This window comes from Talpa europaea (genome assembly GCF_964194135.1).
Source record: "Talpa europaea genome assembly, chromosome: 15".
In the NCBI taxonomy this organism is placed as follows: domain Eukaryota; kingdom Metazoa; phylum Chordata; class Mammalia; order Eulipotyphla; family Talpidae; genus Talpa; species Talpa europaea.
In genome coordinates this window covers 77,750,632-77,768,847 of record NC_140083.1, presented here as the reverse complement: position 1 = coordinate 77,768,847, position 18,216 = coordinate 77,750,632, and the positions used below count along the sequence as shown (strand labels likewise).

Genomic DNA, 18,216 nt, shown 5'->3' with positions numbered 1-18,216 from the left:
ATCTTCCTACTTCACAGAATGCTTATGAGGAACAAATGATGCAGGGTAACCAGTAGTATGTGAAAGCCATTTTCACAGAGTAATGTACTGTAATTCCTAATGCACTGTTACAGTATGTTAAGGGTATAACAATACCCCAGTCTGTCCTTGGGCATCATTTTCATATATAGAAATACAGAGAGGTAAATTTCTCCTTGATTGGTCCCACAAATTACTAATATAGTCACTGTGTGAAACAGGCAACTAAACTTGAACTTTATTCTATCCAAGCCAGTCAAAACAGCTTACTGCGCTTCGGGGTCATTATGCAGTCTGTTTGATCATCTGTGTACCCTCAGAATGCAGCATAGTATAAGCCTACATGGTGCAGAAAAGCTTAGAGAAGAAAAAAAAAAAATATACACTGTAGTTTTTGCATTGTATTTGTATGTATGAATGAGTAACAGTGTTACACAAAGAAGCCCTACAAAGAAAGAGCTGAGGTAATTGTCTCATGACATTAGTAAATGATTTCAGCACATAAAGGGAACTGGATGGCAGTAATTCAAGCAGTCTGAAAGACTCTGAAAAAGGCCACAGGCACTAAAATAACCACAGATCACTAATACGTTGGAGAATTTAAATTTTCCTATTCACAAGATAAAAATTAGTGTATAGATTGATAAGCAAATTTCAAGTTGACATTTTACTACTGGAGAATGATTTATGAACCAAAGGCAAATTATTCCCTATGCCAACTATTTACCATATTTTCCAGACTATAGAATACTATAAATGAAGCCAAGATTTATGACATTTTACTCCTTAAATCCTTTTTTATCAAATGACTACAAAATCTGCTCTGGATTTTCATGAATTCACTAGTTCCACTATGTATTGAGTGCCTCCCAAAGTAGCATCTGGCTAGCACACTCTAGCCGGTATCCCAGGTGCCGAAAGTGGGTCCTGCCCAAAAGCATGCTCTGTGATAGGTGGTATATCTTCACAGGCACAGCACAAAACTGCACAACTAAAATACTATGAAACTTGAGGTTAAGTGAGCAGCCAGAGTGGCACAGTTTTTCTACCAAGAAAAACAAGAAACCTGGACAGAAACCTGGATTTCAATTTATTTTAAAAATATTTTAAAATATTTTTTTGAACCTGATTTTTAAAAAACAGCCTGTAATCCTCAATGTCCATTCTTTTCTTCCTCAGTCTCTTGAGTGTAGGCTTGGCATTCCTCTAGACTTCAGTAAGTCAGAGGCTAACAGAGTAAATATGCATAATAAAGTTTTCCTGGATCTCTGGGTTAGGTTATTAGAGGTTCAGGGAGATAGTGGTAGAGGATTAAACTGCAAAAGAAATGGGAGACAGCCAAGTCTCTAAATGGTGGCTCTCTAAGCAAGGAGAGACTGGTATCCAAATCCTAAATTGAAGACAGCAAATTCTATTCCCCTAAAATGAAAGGCACTTAAGGAATAGAAATGAAAGGTGGTTAAGGAATAGAAATGAAAGGTGCCTCACGACACAGTTCTTGCCACTTTCCCTCACACCAGGGCACAGTATTTGCCCTAGGCACATGGGCAGCTGTTGAACAAGGGCATCAAGATCGAGCTCCATGTGGGGACTGTGTCAGAAACCACTGTTGGACGCTCTCAATATTTCCTCATGTTGGGGGAAATGCCTCTTCTATTTGATTCTATTTGACTATAAGGACGTCCCTGGTAGCTCATCAAGGCTTCTCATATACTATTCAGAAATTCCCAAAACAGGAGAGAAATGGATAGAAACTTTTTTACTACTTTGCTAACTACAGGTAGATCTTAGAAGAAAGGGCCTTATTTTTATACTTAAGAAATTATTAAAACATGTAAGGTACTCAAGAACATTATGGAAGCATGGTGGTGTGTGTGTGTGTGTGTGTGTGTGTGTGTGTGTGTGTGTGTGTGTGTGTGTAGTTTAAGGTTGCAGGCAGAGTAGAACATCAGTGTTTAGAAATACAGAGGTCTGTAGTGAATTCCAAAGGACTATGGTCTCATTCAGCAATGGAACAGCCATGATTTGTTTCTAGAGTTGGTAAATTCCCCTTAGGCAGTGACGTTTCTGAAAGGGGATTTAAAAAGTTTCCATTCCTTCTAAGCATTCTCAAGATCCTTTGCTGCACTCTCACATTTAATCTGAGGCCATGAGAGCAGGCTCTATTTCTCTGAAGTTGCAATTCTTTAATACAGCTATAGACAGGATTGTTTCTAAGAACTCCGAGTCACACAGCTCCCTACCCTTTGCCATTTACTACAATTGAACTCTCAGCCATGCTGCAAGCAGCAGAATCTGCCAACAAGGACTAGCTAACAAACTGAGAACCCCCTTTGTCCAGAAGGGCCCAACCAGTGCTATACTAATGCAAAATGGAAGCCATCCAAGATTTTGAATGAGTGGGCCTGAAGTATGCACCACCACAGACACAGAATGTCTTATTGTGATGGTCTGCTCGAGGTATCCTGTGTTACGATTTAAGAAACACTTGAAGCCACAGAACTATTTCTCTTTCAAACATATTGACACCACACATATAAAGGAAAAAAGCACACACAGTTAATGAGCTCACAGCACACCCAAATGCTCTGAGAAGTTAGCCAAAACCTAGGAGAAAACTATTAATATGAACCTAGACTGGGAACAGGATGAGTGTGAATAGCTCAACTTGACGATGTCAGTCGAAGTTAATCACAATAATGTAATCTTCCTAGGAATCTCCCCCGAAAGACACAGTAAGACCTTAAAAGTATATTTTTTAGGGGCTCCCCTGGTGGCGCAGTGGTTGAGCGCTAGGCTGCGAGGCTGCCCGCGGCCTCTGCAGTGCCGGTTCATTCCCCAGGCGCTGGCGAGGGTCCCATTCAAAAAAAAAAAAAAAAAAAAGGCATATTTTTAAGGGTTTAAAAAACTGTGGGAGAGATTCCAAATAGATAAAGACAACTAATGTTATTTCACTGTTCCTCAAATAATGCTGTAACTCTTAGATTTACTGTCTGGGGTAAGGATTTGAAGTCTGGGGAATGAGAATGGAATAAAAGTGCTTAGTTCTCACTGATACTGTGACCCCATTAAAAAGTGGATTCGTGATATACAGTGTTGTAAACCAATTTTATCTCAATTTAAAAAAAAAAGCAGATTCTTAAAAATACATAAATGTATACAAAATATATTTGCACATACACACATACAATTTCAACAAATTACAATTGGCACAACTGCTCTATCATCTTTAATGACACAAAATTTTGTCTCAGGTTCTCTTACTCCTATGACTTGCAGAGACAAAGCACCTGATTTAGGAGCATAAACCTGTTGGTGATTATATGAATTTGGGGATTATATCAAGGAAATGCTGGAAATTCAAAAGGAAAAAATCGTAATAGTTTTACTCTTTACTGTTGTCTTTTTATGGTTTTTATGATGTGACAATCAAAACCTGCCACCTTCCATGTGTTTTACACACCTCCGATGATGAGGAGAGAATTCTGGCTACCGCAGGAAAGAAAAAGCAGAACTTATTTTTGAAGCATCAAAGTAGGAACAGTCAGAGAGAACAGGTTCTGATAAACCCACCGGGCGGCGTGCAGGCATCGGCTGGAGACTGGACGAACGTGGACCGCCTTTTCGTTGGCATGGGCAAAGCCATTTTCTGCTCTTTGTGCTTTGCCAGTGCAGCCTGAACCGCTTCTGTATGGATATCTGAAGGAGTAAATATTTGCAATTATTAGCTCCTAGATCTTGTTTACTTCTGTAGCCTGAACTATGCTTCCATTGCCAAAAAAGGACTTTAGGTGATTTTCATTTATCATTTCTTTTAGATCCATTAAAAATAAAAGTCAGAAGTAGAGACAAAAGGAATCCAGGATAATTTTATAAGGAAGGAAAATGAAATCCAGGATGATGACTGCTTAACACACCAGACAAGGAGTTGATGGAAGGGGTGGGAAGGGGGAGGGGGAGGAAAGAGGGAAGGGTCTAACGTGAATGCCAAGCAGGGGACCCACTACTCCCTGGAAGTGTGAGGTACAGGGACATAGAGGACACCTGCTCTTCTTCAAGAAGAGATGACTTGTTTAACTGTCTGAAAGAAGACATGGCTGAGAACCCTCAGTTCTATGCCACAGGAACAGAACGGATTCTGAACAGAAGGAATTCTGATCTAGAAAAATATAAGGACTGATGTAACTTTTTTTTGCCAATTTGGTCATGAAAGATTACAGTTTTCCACTTGACTGTCTACTAGGAATCTCAAAATTAACATATCTAGACAGAACTCGTTTTTCCACCCAAAAATCCACTCTACAGTTCTACAAAATAGGATCACACAGTGCTCTGTGAGCACACTATACACTGTTTTGATTATTTTTAACTCAAAATTCTCCTGAGATAGATAATAACTGATAAGGCTTTCTAACCCACAACAGTTTCCTCCTCTTAAGGAAAGGGCCCAGGCTACACGCAAATCATCCTTAAAGTCCTGTCTGTGCTATATGACCCTATAGAAGCTGGGCCAAAAAGATTCTCAGAAATAATTTCTTTCAGTTTGTCATTTGCCTTTTGAATGGGGAAGTAATTAGAGCAAAGAGGGAAGCAAGCACAATGGACTATGGTGGTGGACTATGGGTGATTTGGAGGTGGGTGTACTACGATGGTAATAACTGAGGGGGGGTATACAAATATTATATCAATTCAAAATAATTAATTAAAAACAACAAAAAAGCACAATACCAAAAAAAAAAAAATCAGCTCTGTCTCTGGTGAATCCTCTCACCCTCCCACACATCTGGCCTGTACCCCGGTTCTTGTATGCATGAATAGATAAATCTTTAAAAAAAAAAAAAAACCTACTATTAAAAGTAGAAAAGTTCCTAGTTATTCTAGGGAACACAAGGATATTTCCGTAACTGCTCCTGTAGTCAGTGGCTCACCAGCCTTGACCAGCATGGGTTGAGGACTAACCTCCACTTAACCAAGAAATTCCACAGTCTGCTGAACAGTATCTGATTCACAGACTACACTTTCTGACATTTGGGGTAAATTTGAAAGAACTGGCGTACAAGAACAGGAGCAGGAGATTACAGCTGGGTTTTATCAGGATAAGGTCAAAGTTTTACACTACTGAATGAGCTCTTTCTGCTTGGGCAGAAGATACAGAGAATCACCTTTTAGGTTCCTTATTAAACTTTTTAATTACATGGTATTAAACAAAGGAAAAAACAGTGAAGAGGGGAAATGAGGGTAAGAGGGCTAGAAATTAGGGCTGAAAAGACTAGAGTCCTCTGGACTGAGTCAGAATACACTGCTGCTGAACCTGGGCTCCAGTCTCAAAAGACAACTGGCGGGGGTGGGGGTGGGGGGGGTGGCGTGGGAATCTGGGCTTGGGTGTGTGGTGACAAACAAGGGCTCCTGATATGCTTTTCTACACCCAGCCTTACCACCATATAATTCATTCCTCAACTAATAACTACTTTTATTCTTTCCTTTCTCCAAAATATCTATTTAGCTCTTACATACTTAAAGCTCTATGCACTGTTGCCCAGCCATGGTAGAGCACCGGTCGGCAGCTGGAGTGAACTACTAGAATAAATACAAATTTGCCTGTGCTGTTCTTTGCTGAAAATCCTTCAGGATATTGAAGATTTCTCAAATTCATTCCCTGATAATCTTCCTACACTCATCTCCCACCTTTTTCTGGGTCCTTGAATTATAAGTTCCAGTTCTAATAAACTGCTTTCACATCTACATCTGACAATATTTCCCTAGCTCGGTATGTTGGCCAAGACTGAAGTTAGGTGTCCTATTCTCTAAGAAAGCTTCCCTTGATCACTCAAGACCAGGCTAAAGACAAAGGAAAATTCTGGGGTGGCATGTAAGGTCTGTTTTTCTGATCGAATGCTTTCATTCCTTCCTTCCAATGTGTAACATGTATATCCAGCAAATTCAGCTCACAAAAGGATTGAATCTGCTCTGCAAACAGGTCCTTTTCCTCATTTTCTCTCAAGGTTTCTCAAAGGATATGATATACATCCTGTTTTTCAGTTCAAGAAAGGCTTGTGGCAACGTTGGCTAGTATAAAGGGGACAAAAACCTGAGTTTGTAAAATAACATTCTGGTTAGTCTTCCGTAATTCTGCCATTTAAACAAAAAATATGCTGCAGGGGCTGGTGAGCACAGGGGACAGTGCAGGGCTGCGAGTTCTGGCAACACCACACTCCCCCTTGCACATCCACGACTTGTTTCTCAGCTCTTCAGGCCTGGACATAGCATGGCAGGAACATGCTGCCACTGCCAACCACTGTAAGTTGCTTTTTTCCTTCCCGTGAGTATTTCTGGGATCAGAAGAAATAAAGTTTAAGAGTTTACTACATGAAACTTCATTATGAACTGTTACTCCAGCTCCACCAGTTAAAGAGACTAGTTAATCAACAACTCTGGCAAAGACAACAGGACTTGTCTCTTCCAAAAGAGTCCACTGAGCTCTGCCAGTAATACCCCGCATGACCCTAACTCAGTCTTTGTGTATATTTATTTATTCACATTGTCTTTTTAACTGTCTGCTTCATCTTCTGCCCTTGAGGGCAGAGATGGTCTTATTTGCTGCTATATCTCCAGCAAATATAGAGTACCTATCCCATCTGGCACGTAACAGATACTCAATAAGTGACCGATGAATGAATTGATATGGAACTGTTGGTGCTTAAAGGAAAAAACATAACAAAATAAGCATTAGAAGCTCTCAGGATACACAGTTTAAACTAACGTCAGTGCAAACTATTCTGCTGGTAATTTTACAGTCCCTTCTCACCTGATCGATATCGTTCATCCCTGGCTCCCCCAGATCGAGTGCGGTGGTACTTAGAAGGACCAGAAGTTTGAGCTGCAGATGGAGCAGGTGTCTGGTTTCTATGTTCTTTCTGTAGTGCTGAATCAGTTTCTAAAAAAAGTAAGTTTGGAAGATGGTTATCTGATAACAATTATAGGTAACATTTTCTGGGCACTTCATAGCACTCTTATAATACTTTGAGATAAATATAAGGTTGGAGAACTTTAATACAAATACATAAAATTATGCAAAGTCATCTAGGCTAGTTAAAATATCTTAGCACTATAATTATCAATAGATTATAAGAGAGGGCCTCCCTGGTGGCCCAGCAGTTCAGCGCTGGGCTGTGAAGCTGCCCATAGCCTCTGCAGCACTGGTTCAATCCCTGGCCACCGGCGAGGGTCCTACATGGTGCGGCAGACCTCTCCTGCTGCACCCGCTGCTCCCCTCAGCAGTGTATTTCGTCAGTCTGCCTGTTCTGTTCCCCACTCTGGCTCTAGTGAATTCTCTCACCCTCCCGCGCTTCTGACTGTACCCAGTGCTTGTAAAAATAAATAAATCTTAAAAAAAAAAAGATTATAAGAGAGAAACAGCATGAAGATATATGTGAAAAAAGTTGTTTGAGAGACTAAGAGTCAGTGGGGCACATAGGACCCCCTTATTCAGCATAGTGGTACAAAAAATAGCTTGGAAAGCTTTAGTTTCCCTACCATGTTACTCTAAATAAACAAATTTAAACAAAACTGTATGCTTATTATATAAACATAGCTTCAAATCAAGTCTGCTATCCCCTCCTCCAGCGGAGTCACCACTGAAATTGTCCCTTTCCAGTCCCCATATACTGTCTCCCAACATTTACTGTCTTATCAAGAATATAGGGGATAGGGAAATAAGCAGGTAAAATAAGCAGAAGAAAAACACTTAAGTTCTGATATTTCACTACCTTTATTTTCAAATGGTGTTAGCTTCTAAATATTTTTTAATTGTAACAGAAACATTAAACATGAGATATACCCTTTTATAAAATTTTAAGAATGTGACAGTATAAACTATAGGTATGATGCTGGACTCTCTAGAGCTTTTATTCATCTTGCATAACTGAAACTTTTTATTCATTGAAGAGAAACTCCTCATTTCCCCTCCCCCCAGACCTTGGTGACCATCATTCTACTCTCTGCTTTTGAGTTGGACTATTTTCTATTCCTCATGTAAACGGAACCACACATACATAGTATTTGTTCTTCTGTAACTAGCTTCTTTCACTCAACTTCATCTATGTTTTCACAAATGTTCTACAGTAAAGTGCTTTTATAGATCTAGAAATATATATTTTTGATGGTCCAGATAGCTGAGATTTTTATTATACAATATGTTAACTCAACAGAACGTGTTTCAATGCCGAGATTTTGAAATTTAATATCTTGGGTTGTAAATTCAAGTTATTTGTATACTGTTACTAATGTACCATTAATTTACACCCTGGCTATTGTCTGGACAGCACAGAGTTTCCCCTCTCACTGCAGCCCTTCCACCACCCAAGCACCCACAGTCCTTTACCACAGTCCACTGTGCTGTCCACCCCCATCCCATTGTTTCCCCCTCTCCTCTTCCCTTCCCCCTCTGAAAGGCTAAGATCAACAGTCAATTTTCAAGGATTGGTTTATTTTGTAAACTTTTATTTTCTTACATCATTGTTTACTTTTGTACAATACTTGATTTCTCCCCTCAGGTGTAGTTCCCATAATTCTCCCACTACCACAGCACCTGTGAGCCACAGTCCTTTGATTTGACCACTCTCCCTCCCTCTTCCCTGCTACATGTCAAGGGTTGGTTTTAAATTTTGTCTTTGTCTGACTCTATGTTTGTTAGTTTTTATATTCCACAGTAAGTGACACCTAGTATTTATCTTTCTCCTTCTGGCTTATTTCACTTCTAGCTCCAACGGTGGCACTGTAAATGGCATACATTTTTCTTTTTTGGTTGCCAAGTAGTACTCCACTAATAATATAAAGCCACATCTTCATCTTCTTGATCCACTCGTCTGTTCTGGGGCATTTAGGTCATTTCCAACTCTTGGTTATTGAAAATAATGCTGCTATAAACATGGGGGTGCAGGTGTCCTTTTGAATTAGTGTTCTTGTATTTTATGGACAGCTATCTAGGAGTGGGATTGCTGGGTCATATGCCAGACCCATTTTCAGTGTTTTGAGAACCCTCCATACTGCTTTCCAAAGGTGCTGGGCCAGCCCGCATTTCTCCACACCCTCACCTGCATTTGTTTCTGTTCTGGCCATTTTCACTGGTGTGAGGTGGTATCTCATTGTGGTTTTGATTTCCATTTTCCTCATGATAAGTAATGAACATTTTTCACGTGCCTATTGGTCATCCTTATGTCTTCTTTGGAGAAGTGCCTGTTTAGTTCCTCTGCCCATTTATTGTTTGGGTTGTTTTCTTTTTGTTGAGTTGTATGAGTTGTTTATAGATCTTTGATGTCAGTCTTGTCAGATACATGGTGTGTGAATATTTTCTTCCATTCAATAGGGAATCTCCTCATTTTAGTTACAGTCTCTTTTGCTATGCAAAAGCTTTTTAGTTTGATGTAGTCCCAAATGTTTATATTCCCTTTTGTTTTCTTTGCTGCTGGTGATGAATCTGTAAAGGTATTTCTGAGGCTCATGTTGTAGAGTGTTTTGCCTGTGTTTTCTTCTACGTGTTTTATGGTTTCAGGTTTTACATCCGAGTCTTTCGTCCATTTTGAGTTGATGTTTGTGTATGGTGTGATGGAGTGGTCTAGTTTCATTCTTTTACAGGTATCACTGCAATAATTCCAGCACCATTCATCGCAGTCTTTCCCTTCTCCAGTGTATATTCTTCTCTCCTTTGTCATAGTTTGGCTCTCTATAAATGTATGGGTTTATTTCTGGGTTCTCATTTCTATTCCACTTGTCTTTGTATCTGCTCTGTTTTCATTATTATGGCTTCATACTTTAAAGCCTGGAAGTGTAATACTCCTATTTTCCCTTTTTTCAGGATAGCGTTGGCTATCTGGGGTCTTTTGTGATTGCCTATGAATTTTTTTTAAAGATTTATTTATACATATAAGAACTGGGGTGCAGGCCAGAGGCTCAGGGGAAGTGAGAGGATTCACCAGAGACAGAGTGGGGAGCAGAACAGGCAGAGCTATTGAAATACACTGCTGAGGGGAGCAGAGGTGAGACAGGAGAGGTCTGCTGCACCATGTGGGTAAGCTCCCTGGCTAGCCTGGGATCACAGCAGTGGTTGGCAATAGCATGATAGCACTGTCTTTAACCCCTGCACCACCGGGGAGGCCCCTATGAATTTCAGTAAAGTTTTTCCATAAATTGAAGTTTTAATCAACTTAAATTCTCTTGATATCTACTACATAGGAGAGCTTTATTGAATTTATATTTCCATACCTTGTTCATTTGTTAGCTTTATTACTCTAGAACAGGGATCAACACATTACGGCCCATTTCTGTTTTGAAAAATAGTTTTATCTAAACACAGAGACCCTCACCTGTTACATATTGCCTATGAATGCTTTCACACTGTAAAAGCAGAATTAACTTGTGACAGAGATGGTGGGGTGCTCCAAGTCTAGATATTTACTATCTACACACACACACACACACACACACACACACATTATCTCTGGTCTATAATCATAAAAGCAACATTTAAGTACTTGCTTTGTGCCAGGCATTGTGAATTATAGTTTTCACCTTTATTCTTATCTATTCCTCACACAATCCCACAAAGTCAGCATTATCACTATCGTCTTTTTATAGAGAGGACAAAGAAATGGATGAAGCTATCCAAAGTCAGAGTCAGGGAATAGCAGATTCAGGATTCAAACCCAGATTTTCTAATGCCACCAATTTTCAACCAGAAGAAATGATTTCATTTAGGACCGTCTAACTATTTCAGGATTTACAGTCAGTAGCTAGAAACAATTTTTAAAAATTCCCCTGCTATCATGTGAGAGGTTCTATTTAAAAAGATCCTCCAGATAAAGTTTTTAGTCATTCGCTACAGTAATTATTTAAAACATTTTCTAATTAACTTAAAATAAAGAACAAAAAAATAAAGGGGCAATTTTTATTTTAAAGTCAGATGACATAAGAAAATCAGATTAGCCCACATGAGCTACTTTGCTTATAAATATGCAAATAATTTGCAAATAAGTCAAAATAGTTTGACTTACAGCAACAAGTTTAAAGCATAAGCTTTGCATTTTTTTGGGGGGGTGTCATAGTGAATTTGTAACTAATTACCAACCGATTTTTTTTTTAATTAAATGATTCAGGACAGATCGAATTACCCTGCTAAGAAACGTGGTGCTTCCAAACTTAATAGCTAATAATCCAGAGGGTAAAAAGAATAACTAGATTCTCACTTCACAAATGATGGACAGAAAACGTTCATGCATTTTTTTTTACCATTCTTCTCAAACCCCATACTTTCACTTTGTATTTTTCAATGTAATTAATTAGGAGAAAGAAGACAATGTAGGTTAAACAGTACAAATTGTTACAAAGAAATGAGAAGTAAGGATGTGGAAGTTGTCACATTTGTTTGAGGAAGAATTAGATTAAAATTTCCCTTTGGGATTATCTAGAGGTTATCATAGCTCAAACCATAAGGAAATGTAACACAAATGCAGACATCTGATGAGAAGTGAGAGTAGATGACACTTAGCCAAGAGGAATACTAAACTGGTACAAAAATGAATAACAAAACACAAAAAGCCTCACGACATGCTATTCACCAAGCAACATTAGTATCTGCAGTGTTTATCTCAGTTCCCACAGGAATTTAGTCATCCAAGCAAAGCAGGTCTCTTCTGGGTCTAAAATTATGACAAACATTTCATGTAGCTTGCTACAATTGAAACCAAAAGGTCAATTTGCAGTTTCAATAAGTGGCTAACAAGTTGGTTTAGTGAGCATTCCTCAGATGCCCAGAGCACAATGTTGCAAAGATTTGGGTTTCTGACCCAACAGCCTTGGTTCAAATGTATGGAACACTCAAGTTCCAGAGATGCTATCCAAGAGAGATGACGTAAAGGAAAAAGAGGAGTAAAATGAATTCTTAGGAATCTAATCTTTCATATATATAACAGGAAGCTTAACAATGAAACTAGGTAGAAAGTAGAATTTCTAATATAAATAATCACTCTTCAATTTATGTGATTTGTGTAAATCTTTACCCCCATGTATTGGTGTTAATTTTTTTAAATGTAAGATCTTTAAATATATTTTATATTTGCGTTGAAAAAATTGGAAGCAGGGCCTCCCTGGTAGTGCAGGGGTTAAGACGGAACCTACGAAGCAATCTGCAGCCTTCACGGCAGCCCAGTTTGATTCCCGGTCAGCCAGGGAGAAACCCACATGGCGGGACAGAACTCTCCTGTCTCGCCTGCTGCTCCCCCCAGCAGTGTATTTCAGTCTGTTCTGTTCCCTGCTCTGTCTCTGGTGAATCCTCTCACCCCCCGCATCTCTGGCCTGTACCCCAATTCTTGTATAAAACTAAATCTTAAAAAAAAAAAAGGAAGCAAATACAGTAAAGTTAATAGCAATTATCTTACTCAAAGTTCAGTTTCCCAGACAAATTATGACACTATGAGCAGGATTTTCTAATCTTCTAAAATCAGTTGTCTCTACTTTCTTTCCCTAAAGCAAGTGGCAAATCAGTGCATTTTGGAGAATGAACCAGAACTATGTTCTGGTTGCATCTGAGGAATTTTGGAAGGCTTATTCCCACCTTAGCTTACTTGCCAGGGTAACATTTATCACGGATGGGGACAGGAAACAGTGCCCGGCAGGTCCCCTCTGAGAGAGATGGCAGGGGCTGGGGACATGAGCGCACCATAGGGCATTACTCAACAGCATGTCCAGTGTCAGCTGGGCAAACAAGATACTGCTTAAAAATGATTTATTTCCTGGCCAGGGTTGTATACTCCCACCAGATCTCAGGAATTACCTGGGGCCTAAAAACAGATTTCTGTATTTTGAATAGGAACAGTTTCACCCCCCATAGTAAGAAGTTAAAATCAAAGAGAATTACATGCATTAACAAAATGTATTACATGCCATTAAAAATTAGAACCTACTGACTATACAGACACACTGAAAGGTCTAAAAGTCAAATGATTAAAGAACACAAAATATTGTATATATGATCACAACTGTGTATATAAAAACTATATACAATTATAAGGATGAAATGGGGCATAAAATCCCTTAAGTATCTGAAATGAAATAGTGTAATTTTTGATCACTTCTTTGTTTTGTTTATAGAGGGTTATATGTGAAATCACAGTAATTTTAAATGATACTAAATGCAGATGGCACTGTCCAGAAATTGCAAATATTACAGATCAAGTCTTTTTCAAAACCCCTAAATTCAAGCTAAACATACTTGAGATTCAAAATAAAAAACTACTCATTAGCCCATCATAACAGCTTTATTTTGGGGGTTCCTGTCTTCTGAGTATGTTATACAGAATATCCACTAGGTGTCAGCATCATGTTTAAACAGTGATGATGTTTTAATGCTAAATAAGAAGTTTAAGTGATACCACAAATTTTGATTTCTTCTACAACACAAAGCCTTCCCTTTTAATGATAAACATGTACATTATGTGTTATTCTTTTATAGAAAGGGACAGCTGAGTCTTCTATGAGTCTATTGTTTGAACATAATAACAATGAAAACCTGAAAAGCAGCTGATAACAGTATAAAACTACAAAATTTCCACTCAGGTAGAGGGAAGAAGGCGAAGCTGAGCTTCGATCTTTTTTTTTTTTTAACTTCTATCTTTCAAGTCTGCCTGTGATTTCACAGATATTCTCACCAGCAAGAGTAACAGAAAGAAGAATATACTCTGAGAACCAAGAAACATAATAATTCAAATTTTTAAACAAACATGCTCAGTGGGCTTGTGCTGGTATCCAGAGAAGAAATATATTAAATAAGTAATCACCAAATCACACGTATCTTTTACATCATGTTATGTGCTAAAAAGAAAAGAACAAGGCTCTCTGAGCCCACATAATGGGGGATCTAAATTAAGAATTTCAGGAAAAGTTGGTTGAAAGAAAATACTGTTGTATTTTCAGAGAGATGGAAATGCCACCTTATACAAAGGCATGGTATTTGTAGAAGTCCAGCGAGGGAGAAAGAACTCAACAAGTCTAAGAAATACTGACGGGCTAAAGCACAGAAAAGAGGAGGAATGATACAAAGCAAGGCCGGAGAAGTATAAAGGGGTCTGGTCACTCATCCTAAACCAAAGGAGCAACCTTTGAAGGGATTTACACCAAGCACTCATGAGGCAGAACACCCATCAGGTGTCAGTAATTACCCTGAATCATCTTGGGCTTCCCCTCCCATTCTCACTGCACCCAAGAATGATGGTGAGGGTATTCTGAATCACTGATGGAATCTACCCTGGAAAGTTAAAGGTGAGAAGAGCCTTTCTTGTTAGAAGAATGGATGATGAATATCACAGCGTGAGGGGAAGGAGGAAAGAATACCTAGAGGCATTTGAAATTTGGAAAAGGAGCCACCTGCCTGATCCCAGGGATGGGTTTTGGGAAGGAGGGATATTAGGGGTTCTGGGTCTGTGTAATGGCAGGTTACTGACCAAGGGTTCCTGGGTCACTTGACATGAAGAAAATGGCTGTACATGGGGCTACAAATGAGTACAATACTAAGAACTCTACCCTGAGAAAACCGGTGGGGAAATCTGGCAGAGTCAAGCAGAACAGACTCCTCCTTCAGAATGCATCGGAGTGACTGATTCAGAAAGCAGACTCAGTGTGGGTCAGGATTACTGGTCAAAAGAAGGACCAGTTTTCAGGAGCACCCCAAGACACTGAGACGCACCAGCTGACTATGGGGCTCTTCCCTTTCAGGTACAGAAGCTGCACTGATCACCTCTCCTTCTGCACTACCTAGTATCCCCAGGGGTTCTTGGACAATTCAAGAGGAAAGAAAAGCCCCAAGAGGAAGATAGTGGACTTCCTTCTGATAAGGTCTGTGGAGAAAGATATGACAGCAATGTGTATACTCCAGCACATAGTGAAAATAATACTATCTAAAACTAGCAAATGAAAGAGCAGGACTAGACCTGGAATTTAAAAATTCCATGTTCTTTCCATTACGCTATGATCCACACTTGGGAAGGAACTTTTAATCAAAATGGATAGATAGAATAAAATAGACCCCACCCACCCCCACACTGCTATATACCCACACACGCAAAGGCACACTGCCTACTTAATATTTACGTAGTTGGAAATGTTCCAGAGGATTCCAAAATGCCATTTCTGATTTCAATAGCTGACTTTAAATTCATGTCCCTTTCAATTTCCAGAGGACTTTGTTTAGAGCTCTTACAATGCTTATTTTACTCTTTTATTGTCCTCATTTGTACAGTATAAACACCTTGAAGTCAGAGGCTGGTTTTAATTCATCTTATATCTTCCCCACTAATTGGCTCTAGGTCTGATACATTGTGGTCACCCAATATTTTGATTAAAATAAATAATTAAGATCTTATCTGTCTCCTTACCACTACCAATGGTAGTGAGTGGCTGGGGGGGGGGTAGGGGGAAGGAAGGAGGGGGCTGGGAAAAACAAAATCAAGTATGAAGAGACAGCAGTTTAAGAAAAGGATTTAAATGTTTATCTGAAAATCCTGCTTATTTGTACAGCTACAAGTTTTTTGTCAAAAGTTGCCTCACAATTTTAACATATTTACATGAGAGCATAAGGAAAAATAAGGTGATAGACTATCTTTGAGAAAAATCATCAAAGGCTTTAGAAAGAGTTTGATAAAGCACAAGGGTTTTCCTTCATTTTATTTTAATTTGGTCATATATACACTTGCACAATCTCAAAAGCAGGACTGAACTCAAAAGAATGTGATGGAAAGGGTGTGGAACAACTGGCGCTTGTGTATGTGTACATACTGGAATATGGGTGAGCAAATACCCTCCAGGAAAACAAGCAGTAATCATAAAAGGAATCCAAGTTTGAGAAAAACCTTTGGGTCACCAGAACTTCTGATAAGGACAAGCTAGAGAAAACAACCATTTCATAAACTGATATATCTTGTTAGGGTCTGGGGTGGGAGGGTGGGGGGGAATAATGTGGAAATCTCAGACATAAAAGGTGAAATCCAATTCTGAAGCAGGAGACAAACACACTTAAATGAAGTGAGATAGTAGAACAAAGTCAGAGGATGAAGAAAGAAAAACAAATACATAAAGGTCACAAATTATCTCAGATACACAGAGTGGAATGTTGACACCAATGCCATAAAAAACAGAAGCTGTGATCATGCCCTAAAGCAAATGATATGGAGGTCCAAGAGAAGCTGACACCATTACAATTCAAGGGCAATTTTAATTTTTTTTTTTATTGAGGTAGCATTGGTGTCCAACACTGTAATTCAGATGCACAGGGTCACACCTCAGATATCTGTCCCATGTCACACTCACAACCAAGATCCCTACAGTCCACCATAGTCCATTGTACCCCTTCCCAATGATGTATCCCCCTCACATTCTTGCAGCCTTGATCCCACAGTCAGTTTTCTAGGGTCTATTATTGGTTTTGGTTTTGTCTGATGCTTTGACTCTCTATATACCACATACAAGTGAAACCATCTGGCCCTGGTCTTTCTCCTCCTAACTTATTTTGCTTAACATCATCCCCTCCAGTTCTATCCACATTATCACAAATGGCAAGATTTCAACTTTTTTTTTTATAGCCGAATTGTATTCCATTATGTATACATACCACATTTTCCTAATCTACTTATCTGTCCTTGAACACTTAGGTGTTTCCATAACTTTGCTATTGTAAATAGTGCTAAAATGAACAGGAGTGCATGTATCCCTTCAAATTAATGTTTTTGTGTTCTCCAGGTAGATGCCTAGGAATAGATTGCTAATCATACAGACCATTTTTTTCAAAATAGTTTGAGAATACCATGTAGATGGCCAACAGACATGTGAAAAAGTGCTCATCATCACTTACCAGGGAGATGCAAAGCAAAACTGCAATGAGATGACATCTCACGGCATATTGAAAAGACCACAAACAGCAAGCGCTGATGAGGGTGTGGAGAAAAAGGAACCCCTATTCCACTGTTTATGGGAAGGTAGTCTGGTCCAGACACATGGAAAGGAGTGTGGAGACTTCTCAAAAGACTAAAAAATGGATTTAACATATGACTCAGCAATTCTGATGAAGGACAGGAATAGGGAAAAAAAACTGAAAAAGGAAGTGCCACAGGACCAGAAACTTGGCTCACACAAGGAGGTGGGGGTAGAAGAGATTATTATTAGCACAACCATCGACACAGTTATGGAAACCAGGATTCTTAGGTGCAGAAGACACAGTTATGGAAACTAAGATCCTTAGGCACAGAGGACACAGCTATGGAAGCCAAAATCCTTAGGTGCATCCAAAGGTAAAGATATGGAGATTGAGTCCATTGTGGAATCTCAGGTCTTTTTCAGATTCTACAGTTATCCAAAATCAGCAACTAACCTGAAGGCTCACCAGGAGTGAGACCCTCCCAAACAGAAGAAGACCATATCAGTGCAGTCTCTGCACTGGTTCAGGGCAGCACTCCATCTGCCCACCTGTGACTATGCAGGTACTTCTTTTCACCAACTCTCCTCTGCAGGACAGCAGCCTTCCTGCCTGCAGGTGACCTGTACCTGCCGTGGCTTCTCTTCACTGACCTCCCTCAGTGGAGGCCGCTCTCCTCAAGGCTGCCTGCCTGCAACCATGCAGGCCTCTTAGCAACTCCTCCTGCCCGCTTGTGTCTATGCAAGTTTCCTTTATTTTTCCGTCCCTTTCCCTAATAAACCTGTTCTTTAAAAATAACGTCTCTGTCTGATGGAAAAACTCGCCTGGGAAACTCACCACGTGTCACTGAAACAGGAGCTCTGGTGACACCTTTTCCAGAGTGAATACAAGGACCCCGCACCCCAAACCCACTAACTCCAAAAACCACAACAGGATGGTTTCATTTATATGTGAAATCTAGAGAAACCAAACAAAGGATGAGACAAATACAAACTCTAAGACTGCCCCTGGGTAGCAGACCCATAGTCTCATAGATCTGAGACACTCAGGAGGAGAGGGAGATGTGGGAGGGGGGACAACAGGGTGAGTAGAGAGCATAGTGGAGTGTGGTGGTGGACTGTGAGTACTCTGGTAGTGGTACAACTATTGTGACCGCAACTGAGGGGAGAAGTCCTAAAGTGTGAAAAAATAAATAAGGATGTTTAAGAATAAATAAAACATTTTTAAAGAATTTACATGGGGAG

At 39.5% G+C, this 18,216-nt stretch overlaps 1 protein-coding gene across 2 annotated transcripts in view; it reads right to left on the bottom strand.

Annotated features, from left to right (window-relative positions):
• DIP2B (disco interacting protein 2 homolog B) overlaps positions 1–18,216 on the bottom strand; it is a gene marked incomplete at both ends in the record, with an annotated part of 180,658 nt that overhangs the window by 63,033 nt on the left and 99,409 nt on the right. For both annotated transcript variants that reach the window (XM_084256214.1, XM_084256213.1), the window contains 2 exons: positions 3,592–3,717; positions 6,824–6,952. In XM_084256214.1, coding sequence (XP_084112340.1) covers positions 3,592–3,717; positions 6,824–6,952 — 255 coding nt within the window. The remainder of the gene's footprint in view (positions 1–3,591; positions 3,718–6,823; positions 6,953–18,216) is intronic.